The sequence below is a fragment of the Mustela erminea genome, chromosome 10 (assembly GCF_009829155.1).
Source record: "Mustela erminea isolate mMusErm1 chromosome 10, mMusErm1.Pri, whole genome shotgun sequence".
Classification (NCBI taxonomy): Eukaryota; Metazoa; Chordata; class Mammalia; order Carnivora; family Mustelidae; genus Mustela; species Mustela erminea.
In genome coordinates this window covers 59,400,675-59,423,755 of record NC_045623.1, presented here as the reverse complement: position 1 = coordinate 59,423,755, position 23,081 = coordinate 59,400,675, and the positions used below count along the sequence as shown (strand labels likewise).

At 38.7% G+C, this 23,081-nt stretch overlaps 1 protein-coding gene and 1 long non-coding RNA gene across 9 annotated transcripts in view; one reads left to right on the top strand and one right to left on the bottom strand.

Annotated features, from left to right (window-relative positions):
* Positions 1–23,081, top strand: part of PATJ (PATJ crumbs cell polarity complex component) — a 373,536-nt gene that overhangs the window by 209,256 nt on the left and 141,199 nt on the right. For all 8 annotated transcript variants that reach the window (XM_032302603.1, XM_032302602.1, XM_032302601.1 and 5 more), the window contains one exon: positions 6,660–6,856. In XM_032302603.1, coding sequence (XP_032158494.1) covers positions 6,660–6,856 — 197 coding nt within the window. The remainder of the gene's footprint in view (positions 1–6,659; positions 6,857–23,081) is intronic.
* LOC116567524 lies at positions 11,376–22,617 on the bottom strand. The gene is made up of 3 exons (XR_004276245.1): positions 22,517–22,617; positions 12,775–13,127; positions 11,376–11,557 (listed from the first exon to the last, which is right to left on the bottom strand). It is a non-coding gene; the product is annotated as an uncharacterized LOC116567524 (long non-coding RNA).

Sequence of the window (23,081 nt, the reverse complement as noted above, 5' to 3'; positions counted from 1 at the left end):
GAAAGAAGTTAAAGTTCATGCAGTTAATTTAGTAATTATTCAGTGACCAGCCCTTGTGGTGATTGGAACTTCTGTTTGAATAATTGTAATTGTCTAATATTTATGGTATTTGTTTGTTTCCCTTATGTTGCTATTGTAAGCATCTTATAATGCATGTCTTATAGGTCTCTATTCATTAAAATACCCACATAATATCTTATTCTTGGTTCACCAACAAAAACACTTTGAGCTTATTTATGTGTTAATATAATTAATAATAATTACTTGTTAATATAATAAGCTTGTTAATATGACATTATTTTTTCCTATCTAGAAGGCATTTTTGTTACATTTTTACTCTGTTTTGCTAAATGTGTTCTTTATTATTAATAATAATATTTATCTGTGAAAGTTAAGATTCTTTTTTAAAAATTCTATTATCACATTATCTCTCTTTCTCATTAACATATAATGTATTATTTGTTTCAAGAGTACGGGTCTGTGATTGATCAGTCTTATACAATTCACAGTGCTCAGCGTAGAACTTACCCTCTCCAGTAGCCATCACCCAGCTACTCCATCCTCTCATTCCCCTCCATTCCACTAACCCACAGTTTGTTTCCTGAGATTAAGAGTCTCTTATGGTTTGTCTCCCTCTCTGGTTTTGTCTTGTTTCATTTTTTCCTGTCTTCACCTATGATCCTCTGCCTTGTTTCTCAAATTCCTCATCTCAGTGAGATCATATGATAATTGTCTTTTTCTGATTGACTTATTTCACTCAGCATAATATCCTCTAGTTCCATATATATTGTTGCAAATGGCAAGATATCATTTTTAGATGGCTGCATAGTATTCCATTGTATGTATATACTATATCTTTATTCATTCATCTGTGGAGTTGTGGACATTGCTGCTATAAACAATGGGGTGCACATGCCCTTTCGGATTACTACATTTGTATCTTTGGGGTAAATACCTAGTGGTGCAATTGCTGGATTGTAGGGTGGCTCTATTTTCAACTTTCTGAGGAACCTCCGTACTGTTTTCCAGAGTGGCTGCACCAGCTTGCATTCTCACCAACAGTGTAGGAGGGTTTCCCTTTCTCCGCATCTTCACCGGCATCTGTAGTTCCTTGACTTGTTAAGTTTAGCCATTCTGACTGGTGTGAGGTCGTACCTCACTGCGGTTTAGATTCGTATTTCCTTTTCTTTTTTTTTTTTTTTACGATTTTATTTTTTTACTTGACAGAGATCACAAGTAGGAGGAGGGGCAGGCAGAGAGAGAGGAGGGGAAGCAGGCTCCCCACCGAGCAGAGAGCCTGATGTGGGGCTCCATCCCAGGACCCTGGGATCATGACCTGAGCCGAAGGCAGAGGCTTTAACCCACTGAGCCACCCAGGTGCCCCTTGATTTGTATTTCCTGATGCTGAGAGATGTTGAGCATTTTTTCTTGCATCTGTTGGCCACTTGGATGTCTTCTCTGCAGAAACGTCTGTTCGTATCTTCTGCCCATTTCTTGATTGGATTTTTTCTTCTTTGGATGTTGAGTTTGATACGTTCTTTATAGATTTTGGATACTAGCCCTTTATTTGATAAGACTTTTGCAAATATCTTTTCCCCATTCTGTCCTTTGTCTTTTGGTTTTGTTGACTGTTTCTTTGCTGTGCAAAAAACTTTTTCTCTTGATGAAGTCCCAATAGTGCATTTTGCCCTTGCTTCCCTTGCCTTTGGCTTTGTGCCTAGGAAGAAGTTGCTGCTGCTGAGGTTGGAGAGGTTGCTGCCTGTGTGTTGCTCTAGGATTTTGATGGTTTCCTATCTCACATTGAGGTCGTTCATCTATTTTGAGTCTATTTTTGTGTGTGGTATAAGGAAATGGTCCAGTTTCATTCTTCTGCATGTGGCTGTCCCGTTTTCCCAACACCATTTGTTGAAGAGACTGTCTTTTTTCCATTGGACATTCTTTCCTGCTTTGTCAAAGATTAGTTGACCATAGAGTTGAGGGTCCATTTCTGGGCTCTCTATTCTGTTCCATTGCTCTATGTGTTTGTTTTTGTGCCAGTACCATACTTTCTTGATGATTACAGCTTTGTAATAGAGCTTAAAGTCTGGAATTCTGATGCTACCAGCTTGGCTTTTATTTTCCAACATTCCTGTAGCTATTTGGGGTCTTTTCTGGTTCTGTATAAGTTTAGGATTATTTGTTCTGGCTCTGTGAAAAAAGTTGATGGCATTTGATAAGGATTGCATTTTGATAGGGATGGTATTTTGATAGGGATTGAATGTTCACAGTATTTATTCTTTCAGTCCCTGAGCATAGAACATTTTTCCATTTCCTTGTGTCTTCCTCAGTTTCTTTCATGAGTGTTCTATAGTTTTCTGAGTACAGATTCTTTGCCTCTTTGGCTAGATTTATTCCTAGTTATCTTATGGTTTTGAGTGCAATTGTAAACAGGATCGACTCCTTAATTTCTCTTTCTTCTGTCTTATTGGTGTATAGAAATGCAACTGATTTCTCTGCATTGATTTTATATCCTGCCACTTTACTGAATTCCTGTATGAGTTCTAGCAGTTTTGGGGTGGAGTCTTTGGGGTTTTCCACATAAAGAATCATATCATTTGCAGAGTAAAAGTTTGACTTCTTCTTTTCCGATTTGGGTGGCTTTTATTTCTTTTTGTTGTCTGATTGCTGAGGCTAGGACTTCTAGTACTATGTTGAACAGTGTTGGTGATAGTGGACATCCCTGCTATGTTCTTGATCTTCGGGGGAAAGCTCTCAGATTTTCTGCATTGAGAATGATATTTGCTGTGGGTTTTCGTAGATGGCTTTTATGATATTGAGGTGTGTACCCTCTATCCCTACACTTTGAAGACTTTTGATCAAGAAAGGATGCTGTACTTTGTCAAATGCTTTTTCTGCCTCTATTGAGAGTATCATATGGTTCTTGTTCTTTCTTTTATTAATGTGGTGTATCACATTGATTGATTTACAGACATTGAACCAAACTTGCAGCCCAGGGATAGGTTGTGGTGAATAATTCTTTTAATGTACTGCTGGATCCTGTTGGCTAGTATTTTGGTGAGAATTTTTGCATCCATGTTCATCAGGGGTATTAGTAATTCTACTTTTTGATGGGGTCTTTGTCCAGTTTTGGATCAAGGTAATGCTGGCCTCATAAAATGAGTTTGGAAGTTTCCCTTCCATTTCTATTTTTAGAACAGTTTCAGAAGAATAGGTATTGATTCTTCTTTAAATGTTTGGTAGAATTCCCCCTGGGAAGCCGTCTGACCCTGGGCTCTTGTTTGTTGGGAGATTTTTGATTATTGGTTCAATTTCCTTTCTGGTTCTGGGTCTGTTCAGGTTTTCTCTTTCTTCTTGGTTCACTTTTGGTAGTTCATACATCTTTAGGAATGCATCCATTTCTTCCAGATTATCTAATTTATTGGCATACAGTTGCTCATAATATGTTCTTATAATTGTCTGTCTTTCTTTGGTATTGGTAGTGATCTCTCCTCTTTCATTCATGATTTCATTTTTTGGGGTCCTTTCTCTTTTCTTTTTGATAAGTCTGGCCAGGGGTTTATCAATCTTATTAATTCTTTCAAAGAACCAGCACCTAGTTTCATATGATCTCTTCTAAGTTTCATTGATCAGTTCTGCTGTCCTTTTGGTTTCTGTTTCATTGATTTCTTCTCCGATCTTTATTATTTCTCTTCTCCTGTTGGGTTTAGTCTTTCTTTGTTGTTCTTTCTCCAACTCCTTTAAGTGCAGGGTTAGGTTGTGTATTTGAGACCTTTCTTGTTTCTTGAGAGAGGTTTATATTGCTGTATACTTTCCTCCTAGGAGTGCCTTTGCTGGATCCCAAGATTTTGAACAGTTGTGTTTTCATTTTCATTTGTTTCTATCATTTTTTAAAATTCTTCTTTAATTTCCTGGTTGACCCATTCATTCTTCAGTAGGATGCTCTTTAGCCTCCATGTATCTGAGTTCTTTCCAACTTTCTTCTTGTGATTGAGTTCGAGTTTCAAAGCATTATGGTCTAATATTATGCAGGGAATGATCCCAGTCTTTTGGTACTGGTGAAAACTGATTTGTGACCCAGGATGTGATCTGTTCTGGAGAATGTTCATGTGCACTGGAGGAGAATGTGTATTCTGTTGCCTTGGGATGGAATATTCTGAATATATCTGTGAAGCCCATATGGTCCAGTGTGTCATTTAAAACCCTGATCTCCTTGTTGATCTTTTGCTTAGATGATCTGTCCGTTTTAATGAGGGGAGTGTTAAAATCCCCTATTATTGTATTATGGTCCTTGTGTTTCTTTGATTTTGTTATTAATTGGCCTATAAAATTGGCTGCTCCCACATTAGGTGCATAAATATTTACAATTCTTAGATCTTCCTGTTGGATAGACCCTTTAAGTAGATATGGTGTCCTTCCTTATCTCTTTATAGTCTTTGATTTAAAATCTAATTTGTCTGATACAAGGATTGCCACTGCAGATTTCTTTTGATGTCCATTAACATGGTAAATGGCTTTCTACCCCCTCACTTTAAATCTGGAGGTGTCTTTGAGTCTAAAATGTCTCTTGCAGACAGCATATCAATGGGTCTTGGTTTTTTTTTTTTTTTTTAAAGATTTTATTTATTTAACAGACAGAGATCACAAGTAGCTGGAGAGGCAGACAGAGAGAGAGGAGGAAGCAGGCTCCCTGCTGAGCAGAGAGCCCGATGTGGGGCTCGATCCCAGGACCCTGGGATCATGACCTGAGCCGAAGGCAGAGGCTTTAACCCACTGAGCCACCCAGGTGCCCCGGGTCTTGTTTTTTTTATCCAATCTGATACTCTGTGTCTTTTGATTGAGGCATTTAGCCCATTTACATTGAGGATAACTATTGAATGATATAACTTTAGTGCCATTGTATTGTCTGTAAGGTGACTGTTGCTGTATACTATCTCTTTTCCCTTCTAGTCTGTGTTACTTTTAGGCTCTCTCTTTGCATAGAGGACCCCTTTCCACATTTCTTATAGGGCTGGTTTGGTGATCACAAATTCTTTTAGTTTAGTTTAGTTTAGTTTTGTCCTGGAAGCTTTTTTCTCTCTCCTCCTATTTTCAGTGACAGCCTGGCTGGTTATAATGTTTTGGGCTGCATATTTTACTCACTTAGTGCCCTGAATATGTCATGCCAGTCCTTTTCTGGCCTGCCAGGTGTCTGTGGGTAGGTCTTCTGCCAGTCTAATGTTTCTGCCATTGTAGGTTACAGACCTATTGTCCTGAGCTGCTTTCAGGGCTTTCTCTTTGTCTCTGAGATTTTTGAGTTCATCACATAGCTGTAGATAAAGAAAGTTAAGACTCCTTTCAAAATCAGTATAAAGCAAACAGATTTATTCTATATCTAGATAAGCAGCCATTTATATGGTTAATTTTTTTGAAGTATTTTTACGAGTTTAAATATATCTATTCTCCTAAGGCAGTGTTTGTTAGGTCTGGAAAGTGATAACATAGCTAGGCTGTTTCCCCGCCCCCCCCCCCATTCCCCTTAACACTAATTATTTGAGTTCAGTTTGAATTGCAAGGTTCCCTGTAAGGACAGTAGACCTAAGTCAAACATTAGACTGACCATACAGTTCCAGGATAGTCACAGTCTACCAAATGGTTATTCAACTGATAAAATGATTGCATCATACCATAGTAGAAGGTGTCAGACTTTGGCCCCAGAAACTCATCTGGCCTCAGCCAGTACTTTGTGGGGGATAAGCCATGTTCAAAGCAGTATCATTCCCCACAGTGATCTGCCAGAGTGGTTTTGTTGCACCTAATCAACACAAGTGAGGCATAACCAGCCAAATCCTAAAGTAGGTAATTTAGACCAAAGAAAGTTCATAGCAAGGAAAGACAAAAGATTAAATAAAAGATTTATAGAATTCCTATAAGGCATGAGCTAGCTTTTAAGTTCTTTAATATGTATTTTATCTCATTTTCTCAACAACCATGAAGAGGGTATTGTCATGCCTATTTTACACATGAAGAAATGGAATTCCATAAAATAAAGTAATGTATTAATTATTGGACATTGAGTGAATGGTTGATTTTGTATTGAATTCAGATCTGACAGCTAAACCAACATCCTTAATTCCCTTTATTTTACTCACGTAGCATAAAATATTATTATACCATTTGTATAGTTTAAAGAAACATAATTGTTTTGAATTAATTGTTGATTTTTTTTTTTTCTTACTGGAATACAAGTCCATGAGAATAGGAACCATGTCTGGTTTGTTCAGTATGATATCTCCAGGACCAAACACTTTCTTGGCACAGAGCCTATGCTCTGTATATATTCTTTGTTTCCCACTCACCCCCTCTGTTTTTGGAGGGAGGTAGGGAGGCTAGGGTTTCTACAACATTGTGTTGACTGTTTGGGGTAAGAAAGGAATGCACAGCATCTCTGGGCTCATGTGAACCTGAACAATCAGAGAACATTTTATTGGTGAACTAAAACTTTTTAAATAGAGATGGAACAATTAACTGTAACCTATATGTAAGGTGATGAATGACTCCAACTACTTCATTCTCAAAAAAGGACCATCATGGGTCAGGATGGGGACATGCTGATGCTTTTGTAATGTAGATTTAAGTGCTCTATTTAATTTTTTTTACCTCCCCCCTTTTTTTAACAATAGAAAAAATCAGGCAAAGATATGCAGACCTGCCTGGAGAATTGCACATTATTGAGCTTGAAAAGGTTAAGAATGGACTTGGACTCAGCCTTGCTGGTAATAAGGACCGGTCACGCATGAGCATATTCGTGGTGGGAATTAACCCCGAAGGGCCTGCTGCCCTGGACGGGCGAATGCGTATTGGAGATGAACTGTTGGAGGTAAGGGACACAGATTTGTAATTTCTCTTTTGGTAAGGTGCAGAGGTGAAGGGGACAGTCCGCAGGAAAATGAGGTGATGGTGAAGAATGTTACCAATTATGTTTTCTTTAATTATTCAAAATCACTTTCCAAAGGAAAAACAGAAATCATACTGTCACTTGGAAATGTTATTTGCTGTTTGAGTAAGACCTGATCTTGCAAAATAATTTAGGGACTGTTAAGTTAAAATCTCATGAAAGCCTATTAAAAAGAATAGAATTTGTTTTTTAAATTTTTTTTTTAAGATTTTATTTATTTATTTGTCAGAGAGAGAGCGAGCGAGAGCGAGCGCAGGCAGAGTCTGAGGGAGAAGCAGGCTCCCTGCGGAGCAAGGAGCCCGATGTGGGACTCGATCCCATGACGCTGGGATGATGACCCGAGCTGAAGGCAGCTGCCTAACCAACTGAGCCACCCAGGCGTCCCTAGAATTTGTTTTTAACATAGAACTCAAAATGTTCAAAACTGAATTGTGTATTAACCTATTAGTATTTATCAAATTTTTCTTTAGCTTTAGAATAAACCGTAAATATGGCATTTGTTTTTGTTGTTGTTTAGTCTTTTGGGAAGGTGTTAGAACCAATAGCATTTTGTGAACTGGTTGTCAGGGCTTGGTTACTACCTGTGAAGTTGGTGATGTGGTTTAAGACCCATGGATTCCTTATTTAGGAACAGGATAGAGATTAAGAGAGGCTAAGGAGATGCTGGTCCTTTGCGAATTACTCTCTAGATGATTTCATCAGTAATCTTATTTATTCTTATTTTCCTCAGCTTAAAGTCAGGGTTTCTGTTCTGAGTCGATCTCACTTTGATGTTCGTTTGCTGTTCCAGTCCATCATTCAGCCAACATCGTTAGACTGTCTCTTGGGACTGTACATGGAAAGAAAGAAGAATACATCTAGTCCCTTCTTTCAGAGAGCTCACAGTCTAGAGGAAGGAAACAGAAATGAAAAGATTATTGCCCTGCAAAATGAAAAATATAATAATCAGAAGGACAGCAGCAGCAACTAATACATACTCAGTGTCTGATTCGGCAACCTCTTTTACTGGTGGGGTCGCAAAGGAAACAGTGGTGCTGGGACTCATTCTCAGGCAGTTCAGCTTCTTAGCTTTTGTTCACCAGTGCACTGTACTGCCTCTTGAATAAAATGGTCCAGCCCTTGGACATCTAAAGGTCTAGAAATCACAGAGGCACTGAGTATCAGACTGCTGACTTAAAACAAGGGTTTCTGATATTGCATTTTACAGTCACCCCTAATCTGATTTGCTTAATAATAAATACAGCCCAAACTGGTCAGACACCACTGTGAGACCATTAGCATCACGCCTCTCTCCCAAGCCTCAGTTCTTTCTCCCCATCTTAAAGATCCACAAAGAAATCACTTCTGGAATCACCTTCCTTGTTCTTTTGTAATGCAGCATCATGAGAAGGACCCACCTTGGGTAGTAGCAGTGAGCAGCATAATCATTAAATACGTAAAAATCAAAGGCAGCCCAATACGTATTAAGCAATACAATTCATCACTTGAAGTTTGTTTCCTTTGGTTAATGCTTGGAGACTCCTTCGGTGATGAAATTAAAGTGATGGTCATCGAGCTGAAAGTGAAAAATAATTTTACTGAGTTATCACTGGTACTTCACCTAGGTGCTCCCACACTTGTATGTATACACACTGAAGTATATCCCACACTTCAGTATTCTTAAGAGACCTGTCTGGTAAGTACTCATCATGTCCCCATTTTATGGATTAGAAAACTACATAAGTCACTTGTCTAATACAGAACTATGTTACTAAGTTTGGTAAGAACCCAGGCTTGCCGGACTCTGAGATTCATGCTCCACTGAAGTATACTGTGTTCCCTGTGGTATGTCCACCAAACCCCATTCGTTTAGCTCCATGAGAATCCAGATTTATGATGCTCTGGTCTTTAGGAAATCATGTATCTGAAGTTACTGTGTTGTGTCATATGGATCTAGGCATGGGTTTCCTGTCTTGCATGGTATATGACAATGTTCCAGAGGCTGTAATTTAGAACATGAAGATTCTAGTTCTAGTTTCTCTATTTTACTAAGACTCAACATGGAATAATGGCCCATGGGATCTAGACCAACCGGAGCACCAATATTTTATTTCTCTGCCTGACATTTGTATTAGATGTGGGTAACGAATGAGCAGAGGCTGCAGAGCAATGAGTGTGTTACAGTCCATACACAGAAGTCTGCCATGGGTACAGGGCAGCGAGCGCTGAACTTGGAAGAGCTACTTTAACTTAACCCATTAGTTGTATTTCAGAAGGGGCATACTGCACACAGTGCACTACACATAGTTTACTGTTGATTAGATCACATTTCCTCCCTTACAGACAGAAAATTCAGGTCTCTGTTTTCTAGGCCAGAGGCTGGAAGAGCTCATTGTCTAAAAGCAGATATTAATATCTTGCCATAGTGGACCCCACCTAGTCTTTTTTTTTTTTTTTTTTTTACTTTCTGAATTTGGCCCTTTTGTTGCTATTCAGCAACTTGATTTTCTTGTGGAAATGGAAAGGGCAAGAAGAGCAAACATGTCAATAAGTTGACCCTCATCTACTCCCCATCGATTCTCTTGTCTTAAAAAAAAAAAAATTGATAGATACATGTTGTAACATACATCCTAGCCTCTCATATCTTTGGCTAGTTACTTATCTCCTCTAACCCTCAGTTGCCTCTTTTATCAAATGAAAATTACTTATTCAGCAAGTATCTTGCCATGCATCTGTCATGTAGGAAGCAGTGTAGGAGCAAGGTGCTCATTTTACTTTGGTGAACAAAATCCATAGTACCTGTTCTCATAGAGCTTTCAGTCTAGAGATTGTATAGCATAAACTTCAGAGGGCATTGTGAGAACTAATGAGAGAAGACAGGTCAGATTTTGCCATAGTATCTGGCACAAAGTAATACATTTCATCTGATACTATTTGTAAAATAATATTTTCATATGGATTTGTGTATTGGGAGTATTTTTAGTTTGTATGAGTACATGTGTCTCTGGAAGTGTGTCCCAAAAGGAAGCAATCATCTTCCTCAAGAGCTTCATGTAGCATCCTAAAAAACTGAAAGAACAGAAAAATGCACAGATGGGATTCTTAGGCAGTTATAACCCATCCTCTCATGTGACCTTTGGCTCTCGGTCAGGGGTGACGGGAAAAAATTTATGTGGGCAAAATTTCCCTCGTTTCTTTTTATAGCTGAGAAAAAATTTTAATCATTCCTCTATAATATGTGAGGAATTTGTATACCACATGATATCAAATCCAATGTCCATTCGAACTGAGAACAGGAAATTGACTTAATGAGTACTGGGAAAGCTACAAGCCTATGTTAAAATGGCTGTTTTTTGGATATTGCGGTGTGTTGGGTTGTGGAAGGATACTGCATTGTGTGGGAGGCTTTTATAGGGGGCTTTTAGATTATACTTACTAGATTTCTGGGCTGGAGCAAATCTTGTATATTTGCTCACCTACCCACACACTCCATTTATTTTTGCGGCTTCTCTAGGAGGTCAAGGTAACTGTGTCTTGATTGTTTCTAAAGCTCCACCGTTTGTTCTTACCATTTCTTAGGACTGCTTTGTTGCTGTTGTTAATGTTCTTGCTCAGCTGTGAGCCTCCTTTTATTTAGAGTGGATCGGACTTATTTTCAGGCCTAAGTATTTGGCTAATTTGTAGAACTTAGAAAAGAACTTGGTCGAACACGCTTCTTTGAAGTCAGAAGCTCTGCTTCTTCCCGAGAGCCTGGCCGTGACTGATTTTCCCCACGCCAGTGGCCAGCAGTTTTGTTGCTGTGGGACTGCATTGTTAACAGCAAAGGAGCAGCCAGCGAGTTCTGCCAATCGATGGCCCAGTTCATGTATAAAAGAAATCTCAAATTAAGCCCCCAAAAGACAATGTGATTAAATCTCAGCTTCTTTACTCTTTACTGCGATGCCAGTGTGGGGGGTTCTGAATTAATTTCAAAAGGCATTAGCATATAATTACCATGTAGACTGGAATGAGACTTGCACCAGAGTATTGGCTTTCCCTGAGCAATTAGTCCCAGAAAATACACAGGCCTGGGCATGGTGCTGTCCTATGAATATAGGATTTATTTATAATCTTCCCTATGGTGCAAGTGAGGGAAGAGCGAGTGGATAACATCGGGTGGGGGATTGGAGTGATCTGTCGGGTTACAAAAGCAGCCAGAAGCAGCAGTGTGGGGGACACAAGCCGGACCAGGGACAGGGCTAGCACAGAGAGCCAAGGCTCATCTGCTCCCACACCCTGTGAGACCGACATCGTGCGTTCCCTTTGAAACATTCACCTGCAGCAGAGCCAAAGCTAAATGTTGTTATTTTCCCCGTGTCTAATATGTTTACTTAAGACTCACTGCAAATAAAAAGCATGAAGCCTTCCCATATCTGCCAGGGATGAAGACATAGAACCACAGGTAAACTCAGATCTTATTGTCTCATTATATTTATTTTTTAAGAGGATAAAACCCTGACATAAAATGTCAGTGACTGGCCCTGATCCATGAAGCTGCGTCAGGAGAAATCTTCTACCTCAGGGCTCTGCACACCACCCTGGTCTCAGCACCCACTCCTCACGCTCTTCTTGCCAGGGCATTATTCTTGAAATCTTCCGGAAGAACTTCAATGTGATTTAGACACGCAGGAGAATAGTAAACAAATCACTAGCTTTTGTACATCCACAGATAAGGCTCTAATTCTCAGTCAAAAGCATCTGTCCTCTTAGGTTGGCTCTTTCACATTATTACCATACATGGATGTAATTTTATAAAGTGTGCTTCTTAATGCAATAATTATGCCCTAAAAGACCTCATTTAATAAAACATCCCATTATAGAAACACTAGTTTGAGGAGAAGAAAGAAGACTAAAAGATGGGCAAAATTGCAATAAAATGATTTTCCCTAGTTTTATTAAGAGGTGGGTATTTTGTAATAGCTAAAAGTGCAAAAATAAATGGATTGACCTGTGGCAATGGTTTTATAAGTGTTAAAACATACTTGACATTTTAAATAAGTAACGTCTGACATGTTTGTTATGGCTTAAGGCACTTGTTAAAAAACGGCTGATGAAGCCTGACAAAAATAAATACTGTTAGCAGATCCTGAATATGACCTTCCCATATGCAAAGCTAAAGTGACCCCCTTTGGGGACTCTAAAAATAGTCTACAGCCTAATTCACAACTCTGGAAGTCAACAGAAGAATGTGGTGCTGCCTAACGGGACAGCCTCACACATCCAACAGTAGTGGGGTCTCTGCTGTGTGTGTGACATTTTCCTTGCTTCAAAGTACAGCCCCGGTTATTCCGGCATATAATCAGTAGCTGTCTGTGTCTCGTCTACTGTGTGATATCCAATATGAGTGACAAAAAGATGTCCTCATTAAGAAAACTTTTGGGGGTTAGAGAAGCCATACGAGGAATTGAGCTCACACCAAATACTTAGTGTTTTCAAATCAGTGCTAAGTTCTTTCCGTGCATTCTCCTGACTTTTACAACAAACCTATGAAAGTGGTGCTATTTTAATCCCCATTTTACAGATAAGGAAGCTGAGGTGGGAAGGGGTAGAATCAGCCTGCAAACACTACCTTTTCTGACTCTGATTCATTCTGGACTAATAATGATTCTAAAAGGTAGTAGGTGGGGCTCCTGGCTGGCTCAGTCGGTAGAATGTGGCCCTCTTGATCTCAGGGTTGTGAGCTCAAGCCCAACATTGGGCATAGAACTTACTTAAAAAGTACTAGGTAAATCTCTCATCATTCATAGTTTCAGTAGATCTAGATTCATGCAGTTGGCCTGGTACTAGTTCAAACTAGCTGAGACAGTTTCTGAATACAATACCTTGTTGCTCTTACTGTCATTTTAAAATTGAATGCTGCTCTGAATTCAATTAGGAAAGAATGCAGTTGGTGAAATTAGAGCCATCCCTCAAGAATCAAAGAAGAAAAATAATCCTTTTTTGAGGTTTTTCTTGCCCAATTTGAGAACTTCTCTGAACTTCGAATCTTAGGAGCTTTCCTCCTGAAGTTAAGGTTTTGTTTTCAAGCTGCAGGAAAGTTAAGGTTTTGTTTTCAAGCTGCAGGAAATAATGGAGAACGTATTCTCCTCATTCTGGGTGGCCTCATTCTTGTCTGTGTCCTGCTGTGTAGTCCTGGAGCTCAGTTGCTGCCATTTTGGGTTTCCGTCCCTGGCATCTTGGGGGAAGAGTTTTGAATTATTTAGTCACACTTCATTGTCTTTATACTGCTGAAATATTCAGACTGAAAGTCAGTATTCTTACTGATCTTATGGAGAAATGACAATCATTTAATTTTTATTACTGCAGTGCTCATCACTCTACAAAAGCTTTATGTGGGATTGCTACCATGAGCCACATTGTCTTAACATCAGAGATAAAGTACATGAGAGAAAGTGCGAGAGAAGACCGTGGAAAGAATATAAAAAGTAGGGATAGGAACATATGCTGGGGGAGAAAGTTGCCACTTGGAAAGAATAATTGGTTTTTAGCAAGACTGTCCTTCCTACAGTTTTCCGTCAGCTCATATGCGACATTGGGGGTAGTTCTCCAGGCCTCCGTTCCTGCTTTTTCCAGTTTCTTCCCTATTTTCTTCGAGTCCTACTCATCGCCATCATAATGACCATACTGAAATGCAGTCAAGAAAGATGTGCTTTCGTTTTTTGTTTTTTTTTTTTAAGATTGTATTTACTTATTTGAGAGAGAGAGCATATCAATTCAACATATAATTTGTATCTGTATTTGACCCATTGGCACAGTGGAAATCTCTTACAGACACTATGCAATCTTAAGGCACGAAGCCTGAAAGAAAAGTGTTAATGAAATTCTTATTCCAATTTTGACTCACTAACAATGTCAGACAGCTGCTTTAACTCATAAAAAATGTGGTTGTATCTATGTGTTTTAGTTATAGTTTTTAAGAGATAGGCCTAAAATCAGTAACCCAAAGTGAAAATCGGATGTTCCACCCCAGAGAGCCCCCATGAGCCTATTTCTCATTATTTTAAGTCAGGAGAATTTATAGATTACACATCAACCCCCATTCTCCCTCCCCCGATTTTCTATACTACTAGCAAAATGAATAAAAATAATTGCTTATAAGTAACACATAAACCTGTTAGGATGTGACATGTCTACTATCGTTTCAGAATCACCAAATAGTATGATGGCTAACATGGTTACATTTGTGTGCAGTGAAATGGTCTCTGTTTGCTCCGCCAACATCCAGCCTGTACACCCTCCTTGTTACTACTGAGTCTGTGGTTCAGAACATCATCTTGCGATCCTGTACCTGGAAGATGCTTGGGACTCTTCCCTCACACATTCTGTTTAAAGTGTTTTTCTTTCTATTGGGGATAAACATTACTGAAAAATACTTGATTGAGAGTATATGTAGATCCTTATAAAGTTGAGGGTTAAAAATCAAAAGGTATTCTATTAGGAAAAGCTTAGGTAGGAAGTTATACCCATATGTGGTTTTCCTTCTTTTTAAAAAAAAAAACAAACAAACCCAGCTCTTATTAAGGATATTTTTGGGCATCTGTACAGTAAGCAGAATGATGTAATAAAATCCTGTGTAGCCCTCACATGGTTCAGCAGTGGTCAACACTCAGTCATTTCTGTGTCAACTACCCCTCCAGGTGTCCATCCCTACACAATTGTTACATTTGTATTGGGGGGGGGCAAAATTTACAAAAAATGAAATGTACAGATCTTCTCTGTACAATTTGGACAGCTGTATACACCTGAATAATCCGGACATCGATCATTTCTCTTTCCCCAGAAACTTTTCTCTCATGTACTCTCCCATTGGAACTTCTCCCATCCCAGGAGGAAAATACTATATTGATGTATTTTTTATTTTTTCCTTTCGTTAGTTTTTCCCGTTGTAGACCTTCATATATATGGGATGGTATAGTAGTACTCTTTTGTGTCCAACTTCTTTCACTTTGCATGTTGGTGATTTATCTGTGCTGTTGCGTGTATTAGTAGTTTGTCCCATTTTGTTTCTGAATAATAGTACATTGAATAACTACCACAATCTACTTATCAGTTTATTTGTGGATGGGCTTTTGGATTTTTTTGCAGAGTTTTGAATAAAGTTGCTAGGAACATTTGTGTGACAAGTCTTTTTGAGGACAAATATTTTCCTTTTTCTTGGATAAATATTAATAGTAAATTAGTGGGTCACAAGGTAGTTGTGTGTTTAGCTTAAAAAGAATGCGCCGGCCCTTTTCCCCAAAGAGTTGGGCTATTAAACATTCCCACCAGCAGTGTATGGGCATTCTGGATTCTGGTTGTTCCATAACCTTAGCTTCTCTGGTGGCTTTGTAATGGTTCCTCATTGTGACTTTAATTTACATTTTTTCCCTTTCTTTTAAGATTCTATTTATTTATTTGACAGAGAGATAGAGACCACAAGTAGGCAGAGCAACAGGCAGAGGAAGAGGGAGAAGCAGGCTCTCTGCTGAGTTGGTGCGTGGTTCCATCCCAGGACCCTGGGACCATGATCTGAGCCCAAGGCAGACGCTTAACCTTACCAACTGAGCCACCCAGGCACCCCTTTAGTTTACATTTTCTTGATGACTGATGAAATTAAGCATTTTTATTTTTCAACAGCCTTTCAGATTATTTTATAAAGTGTCTAAGTCTTTTTTCCATTTTTAATTAGGTTGTCTTTTTAAATTGAACTGAATGTAGAAGTTTATTATAGATATACTAATTCTTTGTCAGATACATGATTTATGGATCTTTCAGTCTGTGCTTGTCTATTTTTTAATGTATCTTTTTATGTATAGAACTTCTTAGTTTTGTTTTTTAATTTTTTTTTTTAAGATTTTATTTATTTGACAGAGAGAGAGAAATCACAAGTAGGCAGAGAGGCAGGCAGAGAGAGAGGAGGAAGCAGGCTCCCCGCAGAGCAGAGAGCCCAATGCAGGGCTCAATCCCAGGACCCTGGGATCATGACCTGAGCCAAAGGCAGAGGCTTTAACCCACTGAGCCACCCAGGCGCCCCAGAACTTCTTAGTTTTGATGAAATCATTATTTATTCATGTTTTCTTTTATAGTTACTGTCCTAGCTAAGGATCTTTGCTTCCCTCCAATAATTACAATAATATTATCCTATATTTTCTTTTGAAAACTTTATAGTTTTAGCTTTTGTGTTTAGTTCTATGTTCCATCTTGAATTAATTTTTGTGTGTGCTGTGAGATAAGGGTTGATGGGTTTTTTTTCCATGTGAGTTCCTAGTTGATCAGCACCATTTGTTGAAAAGACTTTTTTCCCCTCATTGATTTCCTTTGCACCTTTGTCAAAAATGAAATTACCATATAGCTGTATGTCTATATAGAAGTCCTCTTCTATTAATCTCCCTATCTTTGATGCTGTTTCCACACTATCCTGATTACTGTGTCTTTATAGCAAGTCTCGAATTCAGGTAGTGCTATGTCCTTGTTTTGTTCTTACTTTGAAAACTATCTTGGCTATTCTAGGTCCTTTGAGTTTCTGTATGAATCTTTGAACCAACTTGTACATTTCTTTTTTTTTTTTTTTAAGAGTCTCCTTGGATTTTGATAGGTAATTGTATTGAATCTATAGTTTAATTTAGGGAGGCTAGGCATCTTGACAATACTGAATCTTCCAAATTATGAATGTAGTGTCTCTCCATTTAATTATTTTCCTGAAATGTTTCATAATTTTCAGTACAGAACTTTTCCATTTTTAGTTAAATGTATTCTTACCTATTTCATATTCTGTGCTTTTATAAGTGGATTTTTTTATTGTTTCATTTTTATTTGTTGCTAGTATATAGAAATACAATTGATTTTCATGTATTTGCATTTTGACCTTGTATCCTATAATCATGCTAAAGTAACCTACTAGTTCTAGTAGGTTTTTTTTTTGTTGATTCCTTAGCATTTTCTAGAGATAATTGATCATTTCATCTGTGTAAGTGAGTTTTATTTCTTCCTCTTCAATCTTTATGACCTTTATCGTCCTTCCTTCCTTCGTTTTTCTCTTTCTCCCTCTCTCTCTCTTTTTTTTTTTTTTTTTTTTTTTGGTCACCAATCTCAGAAGCCATTTGGTGTTGGATGATTAAAGAAGACCTTACCTATATGTAGGTTTTTGATACATGCCTTTTATCAAGCCTAGGAGATGCCTTTCCATTTCTAATTTGGTACAAGGATTTTCCTTTTAAATCACAATTTGACAGTTGTATTTTGTCAAATGCTTTTTCAGTACCTATTCAGGTTATCTGTTGTTTTGTTTTGTTTTTTAAGATTTTATTCATTTAGAGAGAGCATGGTGGGGCTGGGGGCTGCAGAGAGAGAGTCTCATGATCCTGAGATCATGACCCAAGCCAAAACCAAGAGTCAGACTTCTAACTGACTGAGCCACCCAGACACCCCGCCCCCCATTTTGTAAAAAGATTTTATTTATTTTGTTTTAAAATGAAATTTAAGTATAACACAGAAGAATACTCATTAATGGGGTAATCGAAACTCCTTATCATAATATCCAAAGCCCTTCAGAAGATATCTTTGACCTGCCTTTGCAGCTTCTGCAACTGCTTCACTATTAGAAGATCCAGCTGCATTGAACTGCTTAACTGAGTCCTTGATGCTGATGTGCATTTCCGTCCTTTCATTCTTTTGCCCATGTATTTTATTCAGGGTACTTCCACAGACATTTAAAAAACCTAGCCCAACTGTTTTGACATAAGTTCATGACATTATTTGTGTTATTATCCTAAGTAAAAATCCTTCTTTAGATCAGATGTCTCTTCTTTGTATAGATTTTTTTAAATGCTTAATAACTTTAGGTAATTGACTTGAAATTCAAAGGTGAAGATGACAGAATGGAAAAACAAGAATACTAGTTATTATTTGTTTAAAATGTACTATTTTGGGCTCCTGGGTAGCTCAGTGGGTTAAGCCGCTGCCTTCGGCTCAGGTCATGATCTCAGGGTCCTGGGCTGGAGTCCTGCATCGGGCTCTCTGCTCAGCAGGGAGGCTGCTTCCCTCTCTCTCTCTCTCTGCCTGCCTCTCTGCCTACTTGTGATTTCTGTCAAATAAATAAATAAAATCTTTTTTTTAAATGTACTATTTTTTTGTAAGAGAGATAGCTTGTGATACCAGATACATTTTTAATTAACTTTTTTTTTCCGGATAAATCCCTTAATCTCTCTTGGCATCTCTTAACTATAAAATAGAAGAGAAGTCAATAATATCTTTAAAAATCTTTCAAACTTAATGTTCTGTGTTTCTGAGGTCTAAATTTTTGCTTTCAAGCTTCAGCTCATGACTTAGCCTAAGGAATTTCTGATCTCTATTCTGGGGAACATAAAAGCTGTAAATCCTTTCTCAAAAATTTTACCAAACAAATCTCTTCAGCTGTGTAGGTTGCTGTCAACCAGATTAGTGTATCAGAATCATGGGACAGGTTCACCTAGATAGCCACACTCTATACCATCCTACTAGATAAGAATCTCTGAAGGTGGAACCTACGTGAGCTTTTAACTAGTCAGTATATAACAGATCTTATTAGGAGTCTAGATGCGAATTTTTGCTCCTGTCATAGAAGGACATTGACAAAAGTACCAGGAACCTTATTGTAGAAGATACGACCATTTGCTATTCAGTTCATATTCCACACCAATTGCATGAAATAAAGTAGTGTGCTCAGTGATGGAACTAGCCATTTCGTCAGACAAATAACATTGAGTGTCTCCTGGAATCCACGAAAAGAAAGGAGAAGTGATCCTTACATGGTCTGTAATACTTCCTGCCCTTAAACTCTGTTTCCATATGTCTCTTTTAAATGCCAAGTGGATGGGATTGACATAACGTAGGGGCTGTGGCTAGAAAAATTAAGGTAGGAGAAGAGGAGGATTTCTCAGCTGAAGGCTCAGAATTTTGCACAACGTTTAAATATCATAATTTAAAATTATTTTGACACTAAGTTTTCTTGCCCCTCCCCATTTATGTTTCTGACTATGATTCAAAAGTATTATGTTAGCAAATAGATTTTTTTTAAGATTTTATTTATTTATTTGACAGAGAAATCACAAGTAGGCAGAGAAGCAGGCAGAGAGAGAGGGAGAAGCAGACTCCCTACTGAGCAGAGAGCCCGATGGGGGGCTCGATTCCAGGACCCTGAGATCATGACCTGAGCCGAAGGCAGAGGCTTAACCCACTGAGCCACCCAGGTGCCCCAGCAAATAAATTTTAATTCTAAATGATTTCCTAGTATACCAAATTGTCATAAAGATGTTAATTCTTACTGCTATTTTTTCTTTTTTTTACCTCACAGATTATACTTTTTTACATGTTTTTAAAATAATCATGTAGGGCGCCTGGGTGGCTCAGTGGGTTAAGCCGCTGCCTTGGGCTCAGGTCATGATCTCAGAGTCCTGGGATCGAGTCCCGCATTGGGCTCTCTGCTCAGCAGGGAGCCTGCTTCCTCCTCTATGCCTGCTTCTCTGCCTGCTTGTGATCTCTGTCTGTCAAATAAATAAATAAAATCTTTAAAAAAATAATAATCATGTAATCATAAAAAATTCTAATGGTGCAGGTAAGAGTAATACTCTTCCCTCTTTTACCTCTGTAATACTACTCCTCTCCAGGTAACCCCAGTCAACTTACCATCCTCCCTGTTGGTCTAATGCATTGTCTCATCATTGTGCAAAGGACAGATTTTTAAAATTAATGTAAACAAGCAGAATCATATTGTACATACCTTTTCTACTGAATGATATGTCATTTATGATATATACTAGTTATACGCCAGTACAAATAATACTACAACATACTGGTACATACGTCTTGGTGTGTTTGTTTGAATATGTGGCATAAAAAATATCAAAATCATCTTTCTTCTGTGTTTTACAAACTGCGAGATGGAAAATTTGGATGAGGCCATTTCCCCCAAACCTAGCAAACACTATGTGATCAGACCATAGCCGACCTACCAGGTGTGGTTTTTATAAATGAAAAAAATTCTTTACGTATATATTCCTACATTAACACATAAGGAAGTGACTGAGAAAGTAGGACTGTACTCAGGTAAGGCAGTTTTTAAAGTTGCCACTTGGATTTTTATCTGCCTTCACTACTCCAGAGTCTAGAATGAGAATTAGGAGCTGGGGAATTATTTTGGAGAGAGTGGGAGGTGGTTGGGCTCTGGGTGATTTGAACAGGTTTTACGCAAAGTAGCTGGAGTCCCCTTCCAACCCCATCCCTGCTAGAAAGAGGCTTTGGGATCAGGAGATGGGAGTTGGGGTTCGGGCTCTGCCACTCCCTTCCCTAGAATCCTCAGACAGGTCTCCAAGTGTGAGTTTCAGTGTCTTCACCCATCTTACCCGCCTGCCATGCCACGCAGCGAGGCAGTGCCAGACTCGGTGTGACACAGCCTTTAGAAGTTTCCAGATGTGCATGATTTAACCCTGATTCTACAGGACTGATTGACTGACAAGACTTTAATCTTTTTTTTTCTTTCTTTCTTTTTTTTTTTTTAAAGAGAAGGTGAAGTTTGGAGGAGGGGAGTTAGGCACTTTGAGCAAGTCCTTTGATGACTGATTGGGTGTCTGGCTGTCTCTGTGGGCATGTCAAGGAAAATACTTTCAAGTGAGGAAAACGTCTAGTAACAGAGGGATTTGGAGTAGAGATCTAATTAGATCATTGTATGAAAGAGGCAAACATGAAGCTGAGTCTCACTAGTTTGGGGGAAGTCTTGACTCCCAGCATGTACCGATGTTCTTGGAAGAAGGAATTCCAGGTCAGTGGTCAGCTGAGTCCTAGTCACTTATGAGACTAACAAAACCACCAAGAGAGGTGGGCTGTAATGCTCCAGCCTTCTAGGAAAACATGATTTCTTTGCAATGTTAATGAGCTGTTAAGAGGTGGATTATACTTCTGCCTCCATTCGCTCCTTCTATGCCCTTCAGGTAACGGGAAATTATCCAAGGCACCTCCTTCATTTTGATCAAGTGAACCAACCTGTAGCAATTGGGACAACTTTCACAGAAACACTAACAATCAGAGCAAAACATAAATGTATGTCTCCTCTCACTTCTCTGAAGTCCGTATTTTTCAGAATTGTCAGGATTTAGGATTCAAGAGAACATCCTGTTTTCTGAATATATCAAATTTAGAGAGATATGAGCCACATATTACTACTGCTTTGCCTTCAGAAGGTGTTTCAGTTTAATTAGATTTGTTTGAGCGAATATAAATCTCTCACGCTTAAGCCTTTTAAATGAATGTGTTCCTTTGGGAACGTTGTACTTCACAAGAAATAGATTACATTGAAGTTGGAGACCTCATTTCAGCACTGCGTCATTAAACTCTCCTTAAAACCTGCTCCTTTGCCCAAAGTATTAAATTATTGGAGCTTGATGTGTATTATTTTGTCTTGCTGAGGAAAAGATTAATGTGACAATTTATTCAGAAGGTTTTTTTTTCATTAGAATGAAATTGTTTCCACGTGAGTTTAAGTCATCTTCCCTGTTGGGTCCCCTAACCTTGCTGCCTCTCTTTTCTCCTTCTCCCCCGCCTGCAAAACTGAAATGGTGGTTTGGAAAGTGAGCATCATTCTTCATGGGGGCAAAGTGCCCAGGGTTCTTGGAAAGAGAATAATCTTCTACAAGATCTTCTTTGAATAGGACCTGGTTACTCCTGTAACACACAGCATCCCCTCCCAAGAGCTATACCCCAGTCCCTGTGGTTCCTAGAAAGAGACCCGCAGTTTTCTACCTGCCCATCTTTTCATAGGCTTTCCGCTGGTCCTGGTGCTCTTCCTGCCGCTCAGTTCCCCCCACCCCCGTGTTTCTCTCTGTGCCGAGTTTCTCTCTGTGCCTCAAGACCAACCTACTCCTTGCAGAAGAGACAGTCCCTTCTTGCTTTATGCCAACATTCATCATATGGCCGTGCAGTTTTTTTGTTTCTAAAACTGTGGTCACTCACTAGAGTACAGGATGCTTGAGTGCAGGAGCCATATCTGACTGAATAAAGTAATTCCTATAAAGTGACCTTCAGAGAATCTGGCACCTGGAACATACCTGGTGCTCATTACATGGTGGCTTTGGTAATGATGGTAGTAAAAATCCCTGTGTCCTCATCCTCGTACGGTGACTGCTGAGGTAATGAGTAAATGGATGAAGAGAACATATATCTATTATACTTCTTTTGGAATATTTCTGAGTCTGAAGTTTCTATTTTGTGAGGCTGTTAATTGAATGTAAAATTTCACAGGATTAAGAATGAGTTACTTAGGGGCGCCTGGGTGGCTCAGTGGGTTAAGCCGCTGCCTTCGGCTCAGGTCATGATCTCAGGGTCCTGGGATCGAGTCCCGCATCGGGCTCTCTGCTCAGCGGGGAGTCTGCTTCCTCCTCTCTCTCTCTCTGCCTGCCTCTCTGTCTGCTTGTGATTTCTCTCTGTCAAATAAATAAATAAAATCTTAAAAAAAAATAAAAATTAAAAAATAAAAATAAAAATAAAAAAAAAAAAAAAAAAAAAAAGAATGAGTTACTTATCCTATGAGGTTTTTTTTTAACCTTAGGTAAATACCTTTAGGAATGTTTCCTGGAATGCCTGGGTACCTCTGTTGGTTGACCATCTGCCTTCAGCTCAGGTCATGATTCTGGGGTCCTGGGATTGAGTCCTACATTAGGCTCCTTGCTCAGTGGGTAGCCTGCTTCTCTCTCTCCCTCTGTTGCTTTCCTACTTGTGCTCTCTCTGTCAATAAACAAAATCTTAAAAAAAAAAAAATGTCTCCTAATCGTTAACAGGACAGGCTTTTGGACTCAGATATGGCTATAAATACTGGCTCTAGATAACTTATATTGGTTAAATTCCTTAAATGTAGTACACCTCAGTTTTTCTGTCTATATAATCAGGTGATAATGCATTCCTCAACTGATGTGTGAGACTTAAGTGAATTAATGTATTTAAGATGCGTGTATATGCATGTGCCTTATGTGTTGTAAGCATTTGTTAAATGGTGTTATAACAATATAGTAATAAAATATCAATAGAGAAAAACAAACTGGAAATCACCTCAAATCCCACCAGATTTGAGGTATCATCATTGTTGATATTTAGTAAATACTCATAGAGCTTTCTTTTTAAAAAA